The sequence below is a fragment of the Podarcis raffonei genome, chromosome 8 (assembly GCF_027172205.1).
Source record: "Podarcis raffonei isolate rPodRaf1 chromosome 8, rPodRaf1.pri, whole genome shotgun sequence".
Taxonomy (NCBI): Eukaryota; Metazoa; Chordata; class Lepidosauria; order Squamata; family Lacertidae; genus Podarcis; species Podarcis raffonei.
In genome coordinates this window covers 8,605,892-8,629,806 of record NC_070609.1, presented here as the reverse complement: position 1 = coordinate 8,629,806, position 23,915 = coordinate 8,605,892, and the positions used below count along the sequence as shown (strand labels likewise).

At 43.5% G+C, this 23,915-nt stretch overlaps 2 protein-coding genes across 4 annotated transcripts in view; one reads left to right on the top strand and one right to left on the bottom strand.

Annotated features, from left to right (window-relative positions):
• The window catches only part of EHD2 (EH domain containing 2), a 110,638-nt gene that overhangs the window by 62,038 nt on the left and 24,685 nt on the right, over positions 1-23,915 (bottom strand). For 2 of the 3 annotated variants that reach the window (XM_053401889.1, XM_053401890.1), the window contains 2 exons: positions 17,773-18,014; positions 17,599-17,692 (listed from right to left, as the gene is read on the bottom strand). The gene's annotated coding sequence lies outside the window, so the exon portion shown is untranslated. The remainder of the gene's footprint in view (positions 1-17,598; positions 17,693-17,772; positions 18,015-23,915) is intronic. The other variant, XM_053401891.1, reaches the window with a different exon arrangement.
• Positions 937-6,275, top strand: LOC128418988 (NTPase KAP family P-loop domain-containing protein 1-like). The gene is made up of 3 exons (XM_053399207.1): positions 937-979; positions 2,825-2,983; positions 4,773-6,275. Exons 1-3 carry the CDS (start codon positions 937-939, stop codon positions 6,254-6,256), a joined length of 1,686 nt encoding a protein of 561 aa, XP_053255182.1. The 3' UTR covers positions 6,257-6,275.

The following is a 23,915-nucleotide window of genomic DNA, read 5'->3' as shown; positions in this document are numbered from 1 at the left end:
CTGCAGATCCTCCTTGTTTTATAATTTTTTAAAAACCCGTTGCCAACCACTCCTTTGTGGAAGCTGAATGGCCCTGTGATAGTATGTCTACGTCCTGAAAGCACCCTTGAAGGCAGCCCTGCTTGGAGCAGGGAGGCTATGAATCGTCTCCATTTTCTCTTCTTCCGATTGTTCCCTCCTGTCTAGGGATTTGCAACCATTTGCTCACCGCACTCTGCCACTGCAGACTCAGAAAGGAGAATGTGAGGGGAGTGGGGAGTGCTGGTACCTGTAGGCAGCCCAGTTTGAGGAAGGGGGTATGTGAAGACCACCACTGTCTACCCTTTCTTCAAAGCAACCTTCCGGACAAATTGGAGGCCAACCCACGAGGGAGGTCTATTCATTCAATGTATTTACTTGACAGAGTTGAGCAGCAGCTGAAATTGAGACTTCTGGCCACAGACATGAGTGATGTGGAGAGCCAAGAACTGCTGGAAGACCATTCAGGTGTGCCATTATTACTGAATCAGTTTCCTGTGCCTTTTCTGTTCAGCTGCTGGTGGAAATTCTGGTGGAAGTGGGCCTTTGTAATAATAATAATAATAATAATAATAATAATAATAATAATAATAATAATAATTTTATTTATACCTCGCCCTTCCCGGTTCAGAAAACCGGGCTCAGGGCGGCTAACAACAAATTTAATTCACTTAATTGATGCAACAAAAAACAGCATAAAGTACAGTATAAAACGTGAATAACAATAAATTCAAAAATCAAAAATCCATTTAGGGGGGAAATCCATTCAATAAGCATTAGATGATCACCAGGGCTAGCTGGCTAAATTAGTCCTATTTGGGCCAGCGAGGAGACCAGGAGAGAATTAGCTGTGGGATCCCAGAGCGGGTAAAAAGGGGAGTTGAGCAGCTGCTGAAGGTGAGGTTTTTGGGCGCAAAAATGAGTGACAAGGAGCGTCAATCACTGCTGGAAGACCATCCAGGTGTGCCGTTATTACTAAATCAATTTTCTGTGCTTTTTCTGCTCGGGTGCTGGGGTCATGGGGCTCTGGAAGAAGTGGGCCTTTGTGGCCATTTCAGGAATAGTTCCTTTTTTAAAATAAAGTTTTTATTTATATTTTTTCATGTTTATACATTTAATTAATAATAAATTATTATTATTCAACTATCTGACTTTTGGCAGCCCTGTTTAGGGAAGCTTTTAATATATGATGAATTATTGTATTGTAATATTTTGCTGGAAGCTGCCCAGAGTGGCTGGGGAAACCCAGCCAGATGGGCAGGGTAGAAATACATAAATTTATTATTATTATTATTATTATTATTATTATTAGTTTTACAATCAATTGAACATTTCAAAGTTTGACTTCCTTCCCTCTCTTTCTGCGGTTCCTTAAATTTATTTTTTAATATCTTCTGCATATCCAGATTCATTCAATTTGCTCATTTAATTATCTACTTTAAATAAATACTCTTATGAAACTGCAGGTTATTACAATAATCCTGGCAATGTTTTTATCTGTTTGCAATTTATCTGTAAATATTCAATCAACCGTTTCCATTCTTTTATAAAAAGTTTGTTATTTTGATTTCTTATTCTTCCAGTAAGTTTCGCCATTGCTGCATATTCCATAATTTTTTGTATCCATTCTTCCTTTGCCGGGACTTCTGCTTCTTTCAGTAGCATTCTTGCTGCTGTAGTAGCACGCATAAATAAATTTCTATACAATTTAGGTAGTTCTATCCCTAAATTCCCAAAAGAAAAGCTTCTTCTTCTTCTTTTTTACAAAACTTATTTTGAACATCCTTTTCAATTCATTATATATCATTTCCCATTAAGCTTTAACCTTACTACAAGACCACCACCTTCTTTCTCTTTACATTTCCAACACTTGTTTGATTTAGATTGATACATTTTTGCCAGTTTACTCGGTGTTAGATACCAACAATATATCATTTTCATATAATTTTCTCTTAAACCGTAAGATGCTGTAAATTTCATATCTATATTCCACAATCATTCCCATGCTTCCATGCCTATAATATGACCAACATCTGTTGCCCAGATTTCAGGAATAGTTCCTGGCGTGAGTTTACCCACAATCCACGGCATTGCATGTCTCATGGGTGCAGAGGGGGCAGAGTTGAGCGGGGGCTGTTTGAGGTTGCTAAAAGGCCAGGCCCCTGGCCCTGTCATCCAGGCATGCCTTGATGTTGGTGTTGTCAGTGTTGGCCCAGCGCCTTAATGGACAAAAAGGGAAATCCAACCTGCCCTTGCAGCTCTTCAGAGTGATTCTATTCATCTACCTGAGGTGAGGTGTCCCTAGTGTTAGAGGACTACTTAGCCCATGGGTAGGCAAACTAAGGCCCGTGGGCCGGATCCAGCCCAATCACTTTCTAAATCCGGCCCACAGGCGGTCCAGGAATCAATGTGTTTTTACATGAGTAGAATGTGTGCTTTTATTTAAAATGTACCTCTGGGTTATTTGTGGGGTATAGGAATTCATTCATTTTCCCCCCAAAATATAGTCCGCCCCCCCCCAGAAGGTCTGAGGGACAGTGGACCGGCCCCCTGCTGAAAAAGTTTGCTGACCCCTGATTTAGCCTCTTGCCTTTGACAATGAGATGTTTTCTGAATGAAAAACATACCAAATCACTCTTATCCTTTGGCGATCACTTGTAGCTGCGTAAGATTGTCTTTCATAAACACAGTTTTAAAAGTGAGTCTGTAAATGCCTGTGGAGGCCAATTCTGGATCCACAAGTCCTTCCACATAGGGTGGGGACATAGGTTAAAAATTAGTAACTTCTTTGCTTTATTTCTTCTAGGAAAAGACAATTCTACAGGTGAAATCAATGAAGACATTTACTGTAAAGCCCTGGCAAACACTCTAAGATATGTCACGGTACCAGTGACGGTGGGATTCTACGCGCCGTGGGGGCGAAGAAAAAGACAACTCTTAGATAAAATTGAAATTGAAATGAAAAGTAAGTACCACCAGTTCCCATGACAACCATCAAAGCCACATGAAAAAAGCCCAGAGAGGGAGGAGGCAGGATGTAAGGAGCGTGGAACCATAAAATCATAGACTCATAGAACTGTAGAGTTGGAAATACCACAGGAGTCATCTAGTCCAAACCTCGGCAGTACAAGACTCTTTTGACCCAATGACCCGGACATTAAGAATCTCCTGTGAATTGGCAAAACACAGGCCCTTTCCTCTTTTTGACGATTTGGCACCCAGGAAGCCAAATGTTTGGTGCCAGGTAAATGCAATATTTAGTACGCAGAAGCAAAAATAATTTCTAAAAGTAGCATAGTCACCTGTCTTCTTCTTCTTCTTCTTCTTCTTCTTCTTCTTCTTCTTCTTCTTCTTCTTCGATCCCTTGTAGCCGAGGAAGATTGACTTCCATAAACATGGTTTTAACAAGGAGTCCGTAAGTGACTGTGGAGGCCAATTCTGGATCCACACGTCCTTCCACAGTGGGGACATTGGTTTCCGGGCGGGAGTTGATCATGGTGTGGATTTGCCAAGCTGTTCCTTCCTCTTAGCACGTTTCTCCCTTGCGTCCTGAGTTCAAGTGTCTTCAAAGCCCATGACACCTTTGCTAAAGGCTGTTCTCCAACTGAAGCTCTTGCAGGCCAGTGTTTCCCTGTTGTCAGTGTTTATACTACATTTTTGTAGATTTGCCTTGAGACAGTCTTTAAACCTCTTTTGTTGACCACCAGCATTACGCTTATGGGCCACACACGTACGCAATCTAAATATAGACAAAATAAAACAGTGTAGATTAAATATAATGTGCTCCCGTCCCAAACCAGCTTGTTAGCCAGCAGAAGGAGGCAGCCACCTTGGGTGGAAGAATTCCAAGGCGTGGTGCTCCTGTCGGAGAAGCAAGAAATAGCAGTGGTCTCTGGGTTCCCGCGAGACCTCTCACAAGATCCCACTGGAACCCAGAAACTGCAATCAGGTGATCCTAGTAAGTGAGGCTTCAGCAGGGGCACCCTCCCATTTTGCTGCCCCTGACCAGCACACTACAGTGGTACCTCACGTTAAGTACTTAATTCGTTCCGGAGGTCTGTACTTAACCTGAAACTGTTCTTAACCTGAAGCACCACTTTAGCTAATGGGGCCTCCTGCTGCCGCCGCGCCGCCGGAGCATGATTTCTGTTCACATCCTGAAGCAAAGTTCTTAACCTGAAACACTATTTCTGGGTTAGCGGAGTGTGTAACCTGAAGCGTATGTAACCTGAAGCGTATGTAACCTGAGGTATCACTGTATTATTATTAAGCACATGCAAGACACTACTAAACCTTAGGTGACCTAAATACAATCCTGGTAACAACACACACAATGTAACAGGCTGTTTTTGACTATGTAACTCCTATTTCAAACACAATTCAACCTGTAATATCTCACAAAGTGTAATTCCATAGACCAACACACCATGCAAACAGAACATATCAAGAGAAATTAAAGTCCAATGGATGGTCAGGAGATAAAGTCCATTCGGTTCCTAAATTTGAATATTGTCAATATTGGTTTAATCCCTGGTATCTCCAGGTAGGGCTAGGAATGTCCCCTGCCTGAAATGCTGGAGAGCTGCTGCCAGTCAGTGTAGACAATACTGAGCTACATAGGCCAATGATCTGATTCAATATAAGGCAGCTTGATATGTTCCTAAGGGATGACCACAAAAAGGCCCTCCTGGTCCTCTGACCTGCAGCAAATGTTGCGCTGGTACAAATGTTGTGCTTCTTCCTTTATGTTACAGAGGGGGAAAGTAACAGGAAGTGCGGATGGAGAAATGGAGGAATGTGTTCTCAACTTTGGCTGGCTTTGCGCATGATTTTTTGTTACCCGGTTCCCGGTTCCAAAGATATCAAAAGTCACAGCACGCAAGAAGTCGATTCTATCCGGTACACCTTCATCGATTTTGATGCCTGGGAGTTTGTAGGCTGTGACCATATCTGGGCTGGCCTTGTTACTACGCTGCTTGATGAAATTGAAGGAAAGAATAAGTTTCATTTTAGCCTTTTTAGGGCCTCTGGTTGCAAAGCTATGGAGAAAGGTGAGAAAAGGAAATGGTTTTTTAAAGGAAGGAGGGGGCTCGTCATTCCCATTGTATCAGGTTTGCTTATTCTTTTAGCGGCATGCAGCAACCTAATGAAAGATGCGTTCCAGGAGATCTTCGGATTCGTGGCTATAGCAGGGAGTCTTACGTTGATTTCTCCTTTAATACTTGCTTGTAAAAACTTCTACTTCACATTGAAAAAGGAACTTCTGACAGAAATGGACAAAAAGGCTCTCAGTGCCCAGCTGGGCTTCATGCACGTTGTGAAGGAAGAGGTGAAAACAATCACAAAGTTCCTCCAGTTCCTGGGATGGATAGAGAAGCGAGAGATCCGGGTGGTCCTGAAGATCACCAATTTGGACAAGTGCACTCAGGACAAAGTGGTGGGTGTTCTGGACGCCATCAATATACTTCTTTCCGACAAGGATGCCCCATTTATCTCCATCTTGGCTGCCGATACAAGCATCCTTGTGGAATGTATCCAAAAAAATAAAAACATGAATGGCTACTTGTACTTAAACCGAATTGTGTCCTTGCCCTTCTCCCTACCAAGAATGACCCCTAAGGATGAAGAAGTCAACAATAAGGAAATTATATTTATCCGTGATCAATTGAAGAATCACAGGTACATCCCAGGGAATTCTGCCCAACTGAAAAGGGTGCAGAACACAGTCCTGACCATCTGTTCCATGACCAAGGCGACATCGGAGACTGAAGCCGAACATAGAGAAAAAATAAAAGAGGCGATAGACTGGGTTGTTCTTGCCAACTGTTGGCCTTGCCGCCTGAGCTGGATTTTGCAGTGTGAGGAAGATAATCGACAGCAAAGAAAACTTGAGGAAAGCCAGGCAGCAAACCCAAATGTGAGGCAGGGCAATGGCAGGAGACACCAACAAGGGATGCAAGCTGAGAAAACGTTACTGCAAATTTACAAAGACCACGAGTCAGAATTGGCTGAGTATACTGCGAAAGATAATATACAAAGCCTCCTGGAACTTGATGGAGATCCTGATCTTTTCACGAGCTTCTTGGTCAACAAGGAGAGGCGTTTCACAGCAGAGAAGGTCAGTTTTTTTGCAAACCTTCTGCTCAATTTGGATTACTCTTTGAAAAGGCCATTTGAGTTGCTCCGAGGTCGGAGGAACATACGGAAAAGTGAGGAACGACAACAAGAGCTGGCATAAATAGTCACCAGTCTTTGAAAAAAGTACCAGTGGAGGTTTGTGGAGAAATGAATGACCACCCAAAAGATTTTATTTGCATTAACCAGACAGTGATTCTTAGGATTCATTATCAATACATTATCAATACCTTGGTTCTCAAACTTAATCCATTCCAGAAGTCCGTTCCAAAACCAAAGCATTCCAAAACCAAGGCGCACTTTCCCATAGAAAGGAATGCAAAATGGATTAATCCGTTCCAGACTTTTAAAAACAATTCCTAAAACAGCAATTTAACATGAATGTTACTATCTGATGAGACCACTGATCCATAAAATGAAAGCAATAAACAATGTACTGCAGTCACACAATCAATCAATCAGTAGCTGAACACAGTCACAAAAACAAAACAAAAAAGCCACAAAACAAAAATGCAAAATAAATAGCAAAAACAGACAAACCTTAGTGTAACACTCAAAACAGAAGTGTGGCACTCAAAATGGGAGTGTGGCACTCAAATCGGAAGCGTAACACTCAAAATGGAAGCATAACATAACACTCAAATCGGAAGTGCAACACTCAAAATGGAAGCATAGTCCAACCCTCTAACCACCACACCACACTGGTTGTGTTCAGAGGTTTTATCCCTTATGTATTTGTTGGTCTGGGCTCCTTTGAGAGGAAGGTGGGATATAAATTAAATCGCCACCACCACCGTCTTCATTAAGGTGTAGTAACAGCAGCAGTTTGCATCTGGGCAAACCATAGTTTGACATGCTTTCTTTTGGCTACAAACTATTGCTACTTATGGCAGGTTTTTGGCACTTGCTTAAAACATTTTTGTTGAGGTAAGCCCATCCAGGCACATAGATTCTGATGTCTTTTCTGTTCTTTTCCTGTTAATTTGAATGGCTTTTGAACGTTGCTTATTGATCATTTTAACATTACTTGTAAACAGCTTCGAGGTTTTACTACAATCAAGGGGTATATAAATTCTGTGAAACAAATTAAACTGAGAAATTAAACAACCTACATTTAAATAGAAATGTCACATAGCGTAAGGTAAAGGATGTATGGCACTAAATGTTTGGGTTTAGTAGATATTAGCATTTATTACAGGCTTCCTCAACCTTGGCCCTCCCAATGTTTTTGGCCTACAACTCCCATGATCCCTAGCTAGCAGGACCAGTGGTCAGGGATGATGGGAATTGTAATCCCAAAACAACTGGAGGCCGAGGTTGAGGAAGCCTGATTTATTAGAACTTGTACGCTATAACTGGGATGTGTTCTGAGACAGTCTGTGTGTATTAGATAGGAGGTACTGTAATGGGTTTGAGGTGTTTAATTAATACTGATGTGTAAAGACTGTGTATCAGACCCTGAGAATGGAATCAAGACCAATGGACCGCCTCTCCTGGTCTGCCCCGCAGAGGACCTTAAGGTCTATGAATAATCATAGTTTAGAGGTCTTGGGCCCTAAGGAAGTCAGATTATCCTCCACCAGGGCCAGGGCCTTCTCAGTGATGGCTCCGACCTGGTGGAATGCTCTGTCCCATGAGACCAGGGCCCTGCAGGATTTAACCTTCTTCCGCAGGGCCTGTAAGACAGAGCTATTCCGCCTGGCCTTTAATTTGAATTCAGCCTGATCTTTTATTTCCCTTCCTTCTCTCCCCCTCCCCTTTTTATGAAGATTACCCGCTCTGGGATCCCACAGCTAATTCTCCCCTGGTCTCCTCGCTGGCCCAAATAGGACAAATTTAGCCAGCTAGACCTGGTGGCCATCTAATGTTTATTGGATGGATTTCCCCCTTAAATTCATTTTTGAATTCTGAATTTTTTGTTATTCACGTTTTATACTGTATTTTGTGCTTCTTCTTTTTTTTCATCAATTAAGTGTTTTAAATTTGTCGTTAGCCGCCCTGAGCCCGGTTTTCTGAAACAGGAAGGGTGGAGTATAAATAAAAATTTATGTGTATTGGAATAGGTCTGTGGATGCTATTCTGAGAATCAATGGGCTCTGACATGCTCCGTTGCAGGGCTGCCTCCACCTTTGCCTTCACACACGTGGGTCACATATTTCTCCCAGGAGGAAGAGGCAGCCCCCCACCCGTGTGATGGAGGTGGAAGCCCTGTAAATGGAGCCTGACAGAGGCTGACTCTGGCTCGCGAGGAGACCCCCTCCCTCAAAAAAGCCGAAAGATAGCCTCTTTCGTGGTGGGTCTTCTGAGGGAGGTGCATCCCAGCAAATTTTGACGTAGAAAAACTCACTGCCACTAACTCTCACTTCATCTGAGAGCAGCAGGCTGGCTTGGAGAGCGCAGGCCAGGCCAGGTGGCAGACAGAGCTTTCCTCCCAAGAGAGGGAGGGCGGGTCCTAAAATTAAAACTGGAATTTTGGTGATGTTTTCTATCACTCAACCGAAATATCTCAAGGACCACCTGCAATCATCTGAAGCCCTTCTTCCTCTGCAAGGCCTCCAGAGGGCAGCAACGCCAGAACAGGGTCTTTACTGCGGTGGCTCCCCGTTTGTACAATGGTCTCCCCAGTGAGGCTCGCTTGGCGCCTTCCTTACATATCTTTAAGCGCCAGTAAAAATATTTCTCTATTACCAGGTCTTTGGCTGACTAACATGTTTGTTTGTGGGTGTGGGTGTTATTGGTTTGTTTTTGTTTGGTTATATACGGTATTTTGTGTTTCATTTTGTATTTTTATGTTGTGTACTGCCCTGTGATCTTGATATATACAACGGTATACACATTTAATAAATAATAGTAATAATAATAATAATGGTGTACTTCTCCTCCATGTTTCTTCCACTTTAAGCCACACGGGAAATCCATACATTGAGGGGAGGGATATAAAATATAGGAAATTTGTTAAAAAGGGGAAAGAATTACCGGTACATAGCCAACTCACTGCAACATTCCACCTTTACAACATCTGTGCTACTAACTCTCAAACTTTGGGATTTTTGAAATATATACAACAAAAAATTAATCAATTTGAGTCATACTAGACCCCAACGTTTTAACTAATGTGGACTAAATTTGCTACTGGGGCCCCTCCAGGACTGAAGGCCCTGAAGCTTCATTAGTTTTACAGTAGATCCACCTCTGTGTGTGGTTTCAAGAGTTTGAGAGTGCGCCTTTTTGTGTGTATACAGAGCCCTTGTAACTGAACTCCTGCCTGAGAGGTGATCTTGCTGCATATCATATTGAAATCTTTTTCTTTTTTAAACATTTTTTTATTCAAAATTAAAACAAGACGTATTATCCAAAAACATATCAACCTTGTTTAACCCCCATCCCCCCCACACACCCCAACTTCCCTCCGTTCCAGTCTTTGGTTTCTCTGAGAATGCTGTTTTCTGCATGTTACAAAGTTGTACAGATCCTCAAACTATTTAGCTGATTATTATCAGTTTGTGAATGTTTATTCAAAACCTGCCAAGGAGTCCAGTTTGCTTTGTTGCGTCTTCAGATACTTTGTAAAGGGTTCCCATTCATCCTTAAAGTCACAGTTATCCTTGTCCCGTAGCTTATATGTCAGTTTTGCCAGTTCTGCATAGTCCGTCAATTTTTCTTGGCATGATTCTTTAGTTGGGATTTCTTCCGTCTTCCATCCTAGTGCTACCAGAACTCTCGCGGCCGTTGTCGCATACATGAAGATGTTTTTCAGCTTTTTTGGCAGGTCTTTCCCTACAATCCCCAACAAAAATGCCTCGGGGTTTTTAACAAATGTTAAATGGAACATTTTCTTCAATTCATTGCATATCATTTCCCAAATTTTTTAAAATAACATTACAATCCCACCACATATGATAAAATGTCCCTTCCTTTTCCTTACACTTCCAGCATATATTTGAACTAGTTTTGTACATTTTCCCTAACTGCACTGGTGTTGTGTACCATCTGTACATCATCTTCATGTAATTCTCCTTCAATAGGAAACAATCTGTAAATTTTAAATCAGTTTTTCATAATTTTTCCCAATCTTCCATCATAATGTTGTGACCTACATCTTGTGATCTTATTGAAATCTTTCTGTACATACCGTCGATCCCAGCTTCAGTGTGTTCCCAGGCTGAAGAAGAGGATGGCACCTGAAGGAGGACGTGGGTGAAACTGAAAGTGAACACAGCACATGAGAATGCAGAATGTGTTGTTTACTGTTTACGTGGTGCAGAGAGGTTAAGACTGGTGTCTTTGTTAGGAATATTAGGCTCACTGACAGCATGTATGTGTTGCCACCCAAAATAATGTCCTTCCAAACTGGTAAGGATTGTTTATGTAGTTGCAGCTTTTCATATGTAAGATTTCACGAGAAACGCCCACTCATACGCCTGGAGGAAAATTGCCATAGGAAAAACTCCCATCTACTTGGAGTCAATTGCCTGTTCCTTTGTATTCCTGCTGTTTTATCAGCTGCTTTCATCCAATAAATATACATATCAGAACTTCCTTCTGGGAAGGGCTGCAGGAATGTTACACATCGATCAGCCGAATAAAATCGTAAAACAGCATAGCCAGAAAGGATACGAAGACTACCTAATGTTTTGCTGCCTGGCATGATTCATTTCTGAGCACAATTCTAAGTGTTGGTGCTGACCTTTAAAGCCCTAAACGGCGCTCTATGTGGGGCTACCTTTGAAGATGACCCAGAAACCGCAACTAATCCAGAATGCAGCAGCTAGATTAGTGACTGGGAGCGGCCGCCGATATCACATAACACCGTTCCTAAAAGACCTACTTTGGCTCCCAGTACATTTCCGAGCACAATTCAAAGTGTTGGTGCTGACCTTTAAAGCCCGAAATGGCCTCAGTCCAGTATATCTGAAGGTGCGTCTCCACCCCCATCGTTCTGCCCGGACACTGAAGTCCAGTGCCGAGGGCCTTCTGGCGGTTCCCTCGCTGCGAGAAGCCAAGTTACAGGAAACCAGGCAGAGGGCCTTCTCGGTAGTGGCGCCCTCCCTGTGGAACGCCCTCCCACCAGATGTCAAAGAGAAAAACAACTACCAGACTTTTAGAAGACATCTGAAGGCAGCCCTGTTTAGGGAAGCTTTTAATGTTTAATAGACTATTGTATTTTAATATTCTGTTGGAAGCCGCCCAGAGTGGCTGGGGAAACCCAGCTGGATGAGCGGGGTATAAATATATTATTATTATTATTATTATTATTATTATTATTATTATTATTATTATTATCATCATCATCATCATCAGTGGTTCCCAACCTTTTTTTGGCCGTGCCCCACCTAAGCATCCCTAAAATCCTGATTCCCACCCCACCCCTGTATATAATTTAGGAAGCCTAAAAGGCCGTTAACTGTTAATAACTCATTCTCAAATCACGCACCCCAAAAGCAAATTGCCCCCCTGTGGAGTGTATGCCCCACGCTGGGAACCACAGGTCTATATGAAAGCACTGGTTGCGTAAGCCAAATATAGCAGCCACAAATGCTTCCATTTCCTTCTGACTTCTGGGATTATTAGAAAAATTTGAACTTTTAATTGCAGTAATCCAAGCAGGAGATAACTAGAGCATGCACCACTCTGGCGAGACAGTCGGTGGGCAGGACACTTCAAGACAATAACTGCCTACTTTGCATCTTCCTGCCTATTACACACCCACTGAGCTTCTTGAAATAGCCCCAGTGAAGCACCAGCTATTTGGCTCACTAACAGCATTTACACCTTGCAAAGAAGGCAGGGCTTTTCCTTAGAAGCAAGGCGGAATTGATTAGGTATGTGCCAACTTTTCAGATGTAAGATTTCCTGATAAAAGCCTACTCCTGTCCCCGAAGGATTATGCCAGAGCAGGCGTACCAACTATCCAGGGCATATACAATCCCTGGCTGCCAAGATCGCATGCTCAAATGCTGCGCAATAGCATGTTCCTGAATTTGTGTTGTTGGCATCCGTCAGTCTTGAGAGACAATGGAGTGTGCCTCTGTGGGTGAAGCAGAGGCAGGTTTAGGGCAGCGTAACCAGTTTTGTCACACCGGGCGTGGAGCCTTGGAGTCTCTGCAAGGGGCACTGCAACTATGATGTAGAATGAAAGGAGAAAGGTGGGGGTTGTTGTTATTTAGTCATTTAGTCGTGTCCGACTCTTCGTGACCTCATGGACCAGAGCATGTCAGGCACTCCTGTCTTCCACTGCCCCCTGCAGTTTGGTCAAACTCATGCTGGTAGCTTCGAGAACACTGTCCAACCATCTCGTCCTCTGTCATCCCCTTCTCCTTGTGCCCTCCATCTTTCCCAACATCAGGGTCTTTTCCAGGGAGTCTTCTCTTCTCATGAGGTGGCCAAAGTATTGGAGCCTCAGCTTCAGGATCTGTCCTTCCAGTGAGCACTCAGGGCTGATTTCCTTCAGAATGGATAGGTTTGATTTTCTTGCAGTCCATGGGACTCAAGAGTCTCCTCCAGCACCATAATTCAAAAGCATCAATTCTTCGGCGATCAGCCTTCTTAAGCCTACATAATTTTGGCATCACATAGGGTGCCCCCGAAATTTGAGACCACAAGGTCCACCACTGGGTGAAGTCAAACTGCTGTGCTAGCAGCACTGAAGTAACCTCCCTGGGGCACAAGTCTGGGCAGTGTGGATGGAGGTCCTGGGCAGGGCCGTCTTAAGCATACCCAGCGCCATAGTGCAAAGCTCCCTCCGGCGTGCCCCCACCCCATTTTCCAGAGTTTTAAAAAGAGGACGGTGCTGCCGGCGGGGCGGGCAGTGGCTGGAGGGCGGCTCCTCCAGCAGGGAAAGGATGGAGGGTGGAAGCGGCGCCCCCCTGCCGCGGTGGCCATGGCAGATGGAGGCTCCAGGCGCGGCGCTGCTTCGGCGCTGCATGGTGGAGGTGGGCAAGGTTGGTGAGCTGATTCTGGGAGGTGCTGCGTCCAGCCTCCGCCTCTTCCCTGGCGCCCTCCAGAACTTGGCACTAGCCTCTATGGGTAAGACGGCCCTGGTCCTGGGCTGCCCAGACAACAAGACTCCCCTCTCAGTCTCACTGATGGGGTCCAAAGGAAAGCAGAGCAAGGTGTTTTGCACCAGATGGGTTGCCGGAGATGCATTTTAAAGAAAAGCACACATTCTGCTCATGTAAAAACACCAGGCAGGCCCCACAAATTACCCAGAGATGCATTTTAAAGAAAAGCACACATTCTACACCATCCGCAGGGACATGGCGTGTGTTCTGGGTGTGTGGCACGCCGCCAGCGGGGGTGCCTGGCGCGTGGGGGGGGGCACAGCGCGTGTCCAGGGGGGGCTGCCGCAATGGCACCCTACTGGAATAGTGGTGCCGGGGGCAGTCCGCTTCCTCCGCCAGTGCCCGCTGTGATGCCCCCCCCCCTGGTGTGGCACCCAGTGTCCCCCTGCCAGCTATGCCTTTGCTCTTGATTGATTCCAGCAATACAGTTTGTTGCTGTTAGGCATTCATTTTGGGCTGATTGCTTCTCTGAATTAACCTGACAGTTAAAAATGCCACAGACTCACATAGCCCATCGCCATTTTCTCACCCCGCCCCCATCAGCGATGACACCCAGGGCGACCCGCACCCCCCCTTCCTACGCCACTGTAGCCACCTTCCCTTCGTTGGAGAAGAGACCTGGAGGAAGGCCTCCCAAGACCATCACGGGATGTGGACAGTTAGTTGGGAGAAGACATTCCTACAAGTACTCAGGTGAGGTAAAGATTTAAAGGTAAACAACAGCTCTGACCTGAACAGGCTGCAAGCAGTGCAATTCTTAAATGCCAGGGCAATTATTTCTCTGTGCACAGTGCCAGTTAGCAGCAATCTTCCTTTCACCTTCATTTTCATGTATTTCCAAAAATATAATGTAGTTCCAAAAATACATTATGGAAACTTGCATTCCCATACACCACAACTTGTAACAGTAAGCATTTGTAAAATGTGTTTTTATTGAGTGGGCGACGAGCTCTTCATAAACTTTCGGAACTGGTCTTTGGTTTTCTGGAGAATTTGTAAATGAAATAAAGGTCCGCCATTCTCCTGCAAAGGTATCTTTGTGCTTTGCTCCTCTTGCCAGGTATTCAAGTTCACACCATCTAAGTCCTTCCAGAACGTGATTATAACCACACGTGTTGCCACTGAGAGAAATGCCATTTGTGATTTATCCATCAAGTCCTGATTCTCATTTAAATAGAGATTTGATAATGCAACCTCTGGAGACTTCGTGATATGCTGTTGAGTAATTTTTCTTATCTCATTAAACACTTGCTCCCCCAAATTTTCCACCACAAGTGCCTATAGCTGCCACACCCCTGCCAGCACCTAGATGAAGTATGTTTATGCATATGTGAAAGTTTAACTGGGGTTACCATTTCTGCATTCTCTTCAGCATTGATTCCTTAATGCGGTCTGAGATGCTTTTATAGGGAAACTTGCCCCACAGCTTACTCCAAGATCTGTTCTCTCCTTGGTGAAAGTAATCCGAACTTCCTAGCAAAACCATTGCTCAGATTGTATCATGATTAGCCACACCCCATATGGTATATATTCTGCAACCACCTGAGTCAAAATTTGGTATCTGGTGTTATAGCTGCTCTGCTTAGATATAGCTTTCATTGGAAGGCTCCAGACAGGTTTAGTCCATCCTCACACTGACTTTTTACCAGGTAAGTAGTGATTTTTTAAGGGATTAAAAGAAGATAGGAGGTCAACGTTCTTATCTGGAGATGATTTATGTACCTAGACAGATGCTCCAGCTCAGGGATTAGAGCACAAACTTAAGCATGTTTACTGAGAAGTCCTGCAGAGTTCACTAGGATTTTCTTCTTAGGGTTGCAACCCAAATCATTTAGGAACTCCTCCCACCTCAAAGCAACACAGATTCTACACTTTGAAGAAACACATGCTTCGCTTTGTGTGATGGAAATAAAATAAGGTGGTATATATTTACTTTGCACCAGTTGGTTCCAAGTTCCAGTTCTCAAGCAATGTTTGGGTTTTACTCAGCATGTATTTGTGAAAAGGTGCAGGAGACAGAACACAACAGAGGGGAAGAGAAAGTGCTTGGAGAGTTGGACTCTCTCAGTGCCCAGTGGGACATGCCAACACCACTTTCCTTCGAAGAACTTCTGTACTTCGAAGACCATTCCCCCCCCCCCAAAAAAAATATAGTCCCGCCCCCCACAAGGTCTGAGAGACATTGGACTGGCCCCCTGCTGAAAAAGTTTGCTGACCCCTTCAATAGAGCCTGAGTGGAAGAGAGAGATACGTTTGTCAGCTCTGATTATAAGTTAAAGTTATTTATATGACGCTGAGCCTGTGCTGAATTGCACAAGACATTGCTTGGATATTTGGGATGTATCTTTGATGCTTTTGTTATGGTTTTGAAGAAAGTTCTGCAAATAAAATTTTGAATGATCACTTATGGGTCTTGTTACGGCTAAAATCTGGGTGCGGGGCTACTCTGCCACCCAGCTCGTCGGACTAAGTCCGCGGGTCCCTGCGGAAGAAAATGAGCTCAGCCGGGCACAGGAGCAAACTGCAGAAGATCCAAGTTTATTGCGCAACAGGTTCAAGACGAGATTGAACAGCGAGAAAGGGGTGACATGAACTTTTGAAACTCCCTCCATGTCCCAGAATACAGTGCAAAATACATCCCAGTTACATCAAGAATACATTAAGGAGAGGTTGGGTTACACCGGATTAACATATGGAGGAGGGAGGGGGGAATATGCAGAGCTGGAGATATGCGCAGATAAGCGCTTCCTGAGTGCCGGTGATGGGAAGACAATGGTCCATGTATGCATAGTCTGCCACCTGGCATTGCCCGGAGGAAAGGCTTGGCAGAGTGATTTGACAGGATTAGGGTCTTGACACCTTACTTGAGGGATTATGGAGGACAGGGGAGGTGTCATGGAGTCCTAGAGAAATTGAGCAAATTGGCACGTTGATTTTCTATGGATTTTATAGATTTTAGTCCCTTTTGACATTGACAATTGGGAATAAATGGATATATTGTAGCGAAGAAGAAGGTGAAGAAGACATGCCCCCCCCCCTTCCGTAACAGTCTGGACAGTGCTTCCTTCCAAAAGGAACAGTTTTCATGCTCTCAGCAAATGTGGTTAATGAATAAAGCATCATGCTTAATGATATCACCAGGGCCCACCCATATGCTGGATTCCTCCCCCCCCCCCTGCATTATCCCCAGATCAGGAAGAGCTGAATTACTGTATTTTTCCCTCTATTACACGCAGATTTTTTCTCCTAAAAAGTAAGGGGAAATGTCTGTGCGTGTTATTGAGCGAATGTGTAGTCCCTGGAGCTGACAAGCGCGAGTGAAGGCAAAAATCAGGCAAATATCAAATCGTCCGGAGAAGGGAGGAAAGGAGGAAGCTGCTGCTTTCCTGCATTCTGCCTCAGGGTCTTACTGCCCACCCGCTTCTGTTTCCTTACTGTGTTTGCTCAAACGGAACAAAGAGCAGAGAAAACCCCTCCCCTCCAGGCAAGCAGAGTGGAAAGCAGAGCTTCCTTCCTTCTAATTCCTCTCCGTGCGTCTGGGACTCGAAGGCAACATGCAGGTTGGGGGGGGGGGAGAGAGAGAGAGCTGGCTGGCTTGTGGGGGGGGGACTTTTGCCTTCCTTTCCTCCCTCTGGTAAAACCCCTCTCCTGCATTCTTAGCCAGCTGCTTCTCTGCACACCCCTCTCGGTGCTCCTTGTCGCTTCTATGTTTTTCCTTCCCTCCCTACTTAAAACGTGGTTCCAATCACGGATCCACATGGATCCTCAGGATCTTTGCATTGAGTCACCCCAAATTCACCATCAGATCACATAGCAATGATCTGATGCAAAAACAGGGCTGCAATGGTGCAAAAACATGGTTACAAAGCACGGATCCACATGGATCCTCAGGATCTTTGCATTGGGTCACCCCAAATTCACCATCAGATCACATAGCATGTCCATGGCTACAGCCTGCACCAAAAAAATCACGCACCCACTGTTGCCTGGGGCTGCAATGGTACAAAAACGTGGTTACAAAGCATGGATCCACATGGATCCTCAGGATCTTTGCATTGGGCTACCCCAAACTCACCGTCACATCACATGTCTGTGGCCGCAGCATGAAGCACAAAAATGATACATCCACTGTTTCATTCAGAATTTTTTTTTCTTGTTTTCCTCCTCTAAAAACTATGTGCGTGTTATGGTCAGGTGCGTGTTATCGAGCGAAAAATACGGTAAACAGAGAGATTGTGTAGGCTGTCATTTGAATGAAGACAACACATACATACAGGATGGGCCAAACCCACTTTAAACTGCTGTGTCCACCGTCCCAGCCATAGCTCTGACCTGCTGCAGATTCTGCCTGCTGTTGCTGCCCCAGCTGCTTAAGAAAACTCACCCTTGCCCTCCAAGCAGCTCTTGTCTCCTTAGCAGCCAGAGTTGAAGATCCTGGAGTGTGGCAGCTGCTTTGTTGCTTCTTCCTCAGCTGTCACCTGAAATAAGGAAGGAACCGTGATTCGAGGGTTATTGTCTGTGGCACAGCAATGAGATAACACCTGGTGACTATTCTCACCTCATTGGCCCTAATCAGACAGTGCTATTGGCCAAACAAACAACAGGAATTGTCGCCTGAGCATGACTTCCCAAGGCAAAAAAGGCTGGGCCAACTGGATGTGCTGTTGCGGCACTTAGGAGGTAGCAGAGTTGGTGCTGAATGATAAAGACCTGCTTCCTTCCAATAATCTCAAGGTTGCCAGGAACAGTATTCTTCAGTCACCAAATGCCTGGGTAAACAGGAATGTTTTCAAATTCTTCCTGAAAGGTAATAATGATTGAGTCAGGCTAGGGAAGGCATTCCACTGAAAAGGCCCTGTCATGGATCGGCAACAGCCAGGTGGCCCATGGCAGTGACAACAAGAAGGGCAAACCCACATAGAGTGCACAACAGTAATGATGATGATGATGATGATGATGATGATGATAATAATAATAATAATAATAATAATAATAATAATAATAATAATAATAATTTATTATTTATACCCCGCCCATCTGGCTGGGTTTCCCCAACCACCCTGGGCGGCTTCCAACTGATTATTAAAAACAATCCAGCACCAGACATTAAAAACTTCCCTAAACAGGGCCTTCAGTTGTCTTTTAAAAGTAAAATAGTTGTTTATTGCCTTGACATCTGCTGGGAGGGCGTTCCACAGGGCGGGCGCCACTACCGAGAAGGCCCTCTGCCTGGTTCCCTGTAACCTCACTTCTCGCAGCGAGGGAACCGCCAGAAGGCCCTCAGTGCTGGACCTCAGTGCCTGGGCTGAATGATGGGGGTGGAGACCCCCATCCAAGCAGTCCAAGCAGGAGGCCACTACAGTGTGGACAACTGAGGCCAAACTCTCCAAGGCCAGGAATGGCTATAGCCGGTGAACCAGGCTTAGCTGGGCACAAGCATTCCTAGCCACAGAAACTACTTGGGACTCCAGTGAGAAGTTGGAATCCAGGAAAACTGCCCAACTACAAACTTGGTCCTTCAAGGAAGTGCAATCCCTCTCAGAACTGGATGTATACTGAATTCACAGACATGTGAACCACCCACCCACAGCACTTGCACCTTATCAAATTTACTGGCCCCCATTCAGTGCATCCAGACCCCTGTCCAACACCTTCATGGTCTCTCCTGGGTCTGATGGAATGGATAGTGCTGAGTGTCATCAGCATACTGATTACGGTACATCACCCTCCAAATCCCCAGATGAGAGCTCCCAAGACTTCAAATAGAAGTTAAATAACATAGGAGACAGAATGGACTCTTGCAGGACCCCACAGCCCCAAAATCATGGAGCCAAGCAGCAATATCCTAGCAGTATTTTCTAGTAGTGACCCTGCAGGTAGGAGTAGAAGCACTGTGGTAGAGTGCCCCCACCTCTGAGTTGCTCCGGAAGAACACTATGGTCAACAAGAAGAACCAACAGGGTTGCATTCCCCTTAATCTTGACTGACCAAGGCTGTTTTGAAGCCAGAAATGGGTTTGAAACCAAACTGGAATGGATCCGGATAATCACCTTCCTCCAGAAAGAGATGCAGCTGGTTGGCCACCACCTTGCCAAGGAAAGAAATAAGAGAGAATGGGCTGACGTTTTCCCAAACCTCTGGATCCCTTTAGGAGGGGACAGACGGACACCACTGCTTGTTTCAAAGCATTGGACAGAACTCTCTCCTGTAGTGAGGAACTGAGCACTGCCTGGACCCATCCAATCAATCCCCTCCTCCTAGTTTTTATAGCTATGATGGACAGGGATCTAGAGGGCACATTGCTGACCTTCACCACCATAGGCATCCTATCCATATCTTTGGGTTGCAGTACCTGAAATGGATTCCACAAGGTATAATTCACTGATGCTCCAGAGACTTTCATATATATATATATATGTATATATATATATATGAAAGTCTCTGGAGCATCAGTGAATACACACACACACACACACACACACACATATATATATATAAATAATTTTTATTAATTTTAACATATAAATTATAAAGTAAACCACAAAACTTATCACATTTACAATCTTTTTAGATTTCCATCAGCACCTCTGATGATCCACCGTTTTAACCACTTCATATGCATTTCTTAACTTTATATTGCCTTTAAATCTTTTAACAAATCATCCTTCCTCTTATACATTTTTGCAATAATTCCAATAATACTCCTCACAAAACTTCTTGCAAACCTACAAACGTCCTCTGGTCTTCACAAATACTTTTCAAATAGTCAGTAAATTTACTCCAGTCTTCTGTGAATTTCTGGTCCCACCGGTTTCGAATCCTTCCTGTTAATTTATCTAGTTCTGCATAGTCCATTAACTTCATCCTCCATTCTTCAATCGTCGGTAATTCTTCTTGCTTCCATTTTTGGGCCAGTAATATTCTTGCTGCTGTTATTGCATATAAAAAAAGCTTACATTCCTTTCTATTTATATCACGCCCAACAATGCCCAGTAGATGCTCCAGAGACTTTCAATAAACCTGAAACAATTGCAGCATCAGGTTCAGCATGGGTTCGGGTGATTCTGTCCTTAAAAGTGAGTCACAGCAGGATATTGACTGGTCCATTGTCAATGATACCACACGGGTCTGCCGCAGATGGTTTACCACTCTAAGCAATTCTGCTGGGTGATTCATATTCCTTCTCTCTCTCTCTCTCTCTCTCTCTCTCTCTCTCTCTCTCTCTGTTTTGGAGTTTCATTCTTGCACCAAGTCTTTCGAGGGATATTTGACTCACTCACATCATTCATACAATGAAGTCAACAAAATATGTCTTTTCCTTAGAAGCAATGCAGAATTGTTTAGGTAAGTGCCAGCTTTTTAGCTGTAAGATTTCATGAGAAATCCTTGTTCCTTTTGGTAGGAGCAAGAAAATCGTGCACCTGTTTCCAGTGAATCCAAGTGAATGGAGAATCTCCTAATGCAGAGTGAAATTCTTGTTCAGTTACAGGTCCATCATTAACAAAAAAAGTTAATGTAATAATAATAGCAGCAGCGTAAACCAGATACCAAAAGGAGTCCAAACATTTAGGTATATTGTATATTAAAAGCTCTTCTTGGTGCCACTATGGGTGAGCTTTCCAGGAAAAAGGGTTCAGTAACTGGGGTGGTGGCACCAACAACACATAAGTCCTTCTTTGTTGTGGTCAACCCCTTCTCTCAGTTGGCGAGGACACCTGGAGGAAGGCCTTCACAAAAGTCATGGACAGTTTGGTTTGGGCGAAGACATTTCTACAGGTTCTCACTTCCCAAGCCTTAAAGCCTTAAAGGTAAACAGCAGCTCTGAATTGTACTTGGGAACAGGACAGAAGGCAATGAAGTTCTTAAACATGGGGGCAACAGTTTTTCTCTCTCTTTTTTATAATTTAAATTTTATTAGTATTTTCCACACAACAACAACACAAAAAAATATCGAAAAATAACAATACACAAAACACAAAAACCAACATACAAAAAAATCAAATCCATATCTTACAAGTTAATAATATAAACACTAAAGGGAAAAACAAACATTGACTTCCACCAATCCCACAACACCTCCTTTACCTCTCATTGTGTCTTCCTGTCTTCCTGTCTTTCTGATCATCTCTATCCTAGCATCTATGGTAGATATAAATCCCTTTCTTATCGTTTCACTTCACAAGGTTATTCCAGACTCAGCCAGATTTCTGTCCTCGAACCTTGACTTTTAAGGTATTCATTTAAACACTCCCATTCCTTTTTCACTTCACTTTTTGGTTTTTGTCTTATTATATCTGTCAATTTGGCTAATTCTAAATACTCTGAAAGCTTACATAACCATTCTCCCCTAGTGGGTAACTGATTCCCTTTCCAATACTTACCACCAGGATTCTTGCTGCAGACGTCACATATAAGAAAAATTTAGTTTTGTCTTTTGGAATATCATCAACAGTTTCTCAATGCACGGTGCCAGTTAGCAGCAATCTAGCTGCTGTATTCTGTACTGACGGCAGTTTCCAAACAGTCTTCTTCAAAAGGTAGCCCCATAAACAGCACATTACAGCCATCAGTTGTGGAAAGTTTCAACTGCTCAGATATGCTGTATTTGTAGGGCTGAAGAGGTTGAACATACCCCTCATTTTCTGTTCTGTTTTCAAGTAACCAAAATCTAAGTACCTGAGTCAATTTCTCATTGGTCTACCATAGGAGAAATAAAGAAAACAACAAACTTTTGCTTGCAGCAACTAACAGGGTAATTATTGAAAAAGTACCTTAATTTGATTTTAAAAAGAAAAAGTAGCTTAATTCACTTGGTTTAAGGAAAGATACATCTTACCAGGATGTAACTAATGTTCTTGAGCTATTCTAAGTAATTTTTTTCATCCATGCACGATGCTGACTTTTGTTAAGACCTATGGTGATGATAATTAAATTATTGACTTATGACGTGATAGTGGTTTACTTTCTGTTAACTTATTACCAAGCAAATTGGGTTCACGTAAACTTACTTCCCATCATTGTGATGCAAAGATATGGCTCATATGGTGTCATGATTAGCCACATCCCATTCAATATATATTCGGCAAGATTCTGAGCCAAGAGTCAGTGTCTGGGGTTACTGCTGCTCTACTAATTCTGTGGCATGTATTTCAGCTGAAGAATCCAGGCAAGTTCAGTCCACGCTCACATTGGATTTTTACCAGGCAAGTGTTTTTAATGAGTAAAAAGAAGGGAGGCAGGGATTGACTTTCTTATCTGGGTATGATTTATGCACCCAGATAGATGTTCAGGATCAGAAAATGGAGCACATCCTGAGATAAATAATTTTATTTGATTTTTCCATGTATACTTCTTCTAACAATATATCTTTCACAATTTTTCATATTACAACCCTCCTCCCCTGGACTTCCCTCATACTCCCGTTTTGTTTTATTTCCATATTGTTCACCCTGCGTATTGTTTCCCCAAAATTTTCTCAATACATATACTTATTTTTTGTTGTATACAGTTGTGATTGTTTACTCAAACCCTGCCAATGAGTCCATTTCTTTATGTTGCCTCTTCATATATGTTATAAATGGTTCTCATTCTCTTTTAAAGTCTTTGTTGTCCTTTTCATGTAATTTTTCTGTTAGTTTTGCCAGTTCTGCATATTCCATAAGTTTCCCTTGGCATTGTTCTTTCCTTGGTATTTCTTCTGTCTTCCAAGTTTGTGCTAATAAAATTCTTGCCGCTGTTGTTGCATACATAAATAATTTCCAGTTTTCTTTTTTTACATCTTGGTCTAAAATTCCTAGAAGGAATGCTTCTGGTTTCTTAACAAAAGTCTTTTTAAACATTTTTTTTCAATTCATTATATATCATTTCCCAATAATTTCTAATCTTTTTGCATTCCCACCACATATGATAGAATGTCCCATCTTTTTCTTTACATTTCCAACAGGTTTTTGATCCCTTTTTATACATTTTGATCACTTTCTCTGGTGTTATATACCATCTATACATCATTTTCATATAATTCTCTTTCAATAAGATACCATCTGTAAATTTTAGGTTCACCTTCCACATCTTTAGGAAATGCAGCACATCCTAAGCATGTGCACTGAGAAGTCCTATATTGTCCAGCTCAGCTTTAGCAAGGTGGTGGTCTCCTGTATCTTCAGAGTATACCCTAGGACTTCTATCCAGCATGACCATTCCCAGTCACCAGTCTAGCTGCTGCATTCTGAATTAGTTGTAATTTCCGAGTCATCTTCAAAGGTAGCCCCACAAAGAGCCCATTGCAGTAGTCCAAGCGGGAGATAACTCACCTCTCTAGTGAGACAGTCTGCAGGCAGGTAGGCTCTCAGCCGGTGTACCAGATGGAGCTGCCCTGGACCCAGAGTTGACCTGTGCCTCCATTTACAGCTGCGAGCCCAAAATGACTCCCAGGGGCATAGTTACCTCATTCAGGACCAAGGAGTCCCCCACACCCACCCGCCCCATATCCCCCCAAAACAGTACTTGTCAGGATTCAACCTCAATCCATTAACTGCCATCTATCCTCCAACCTTGGATGCGGGTGGTGCTGTGGAGCCTAGGACTTGCCGATCTGAAGGTCGGCAGTTTGAATCCCCGCGACGGGGTGAGCTCTCCTGCCAACCTAGCAGTTCGAAAGCACGTCAAAGTGCAAGTAGATAAATAGTAGGTACCGCTCTGGCG

Excerpts from the sequence above, each read along its gene's own strand:
- LOC128418988 (XM_053399207.1), top strand. The coding sequence starts at position 937 with ATGAGTGACAAGGAGCGTCAATCACTGCTGGAAGACCATCCAG. Across the intron at positions 980-2,824 it reads ACTGCTGGAAGACCATCCAG|GAAAAGACAATTCTACAGGT; the intron begins GTGTGCCGTTAT and ends TATTTCTTCTAG. Across the intron at positions 2,984-4,772 it reads AATTGAAATTGAAATGAAAA|AGGGGGAAAGTAACAGGAAG; the intron begins GTAAGTACCACC and ends TTTATGTTACAG.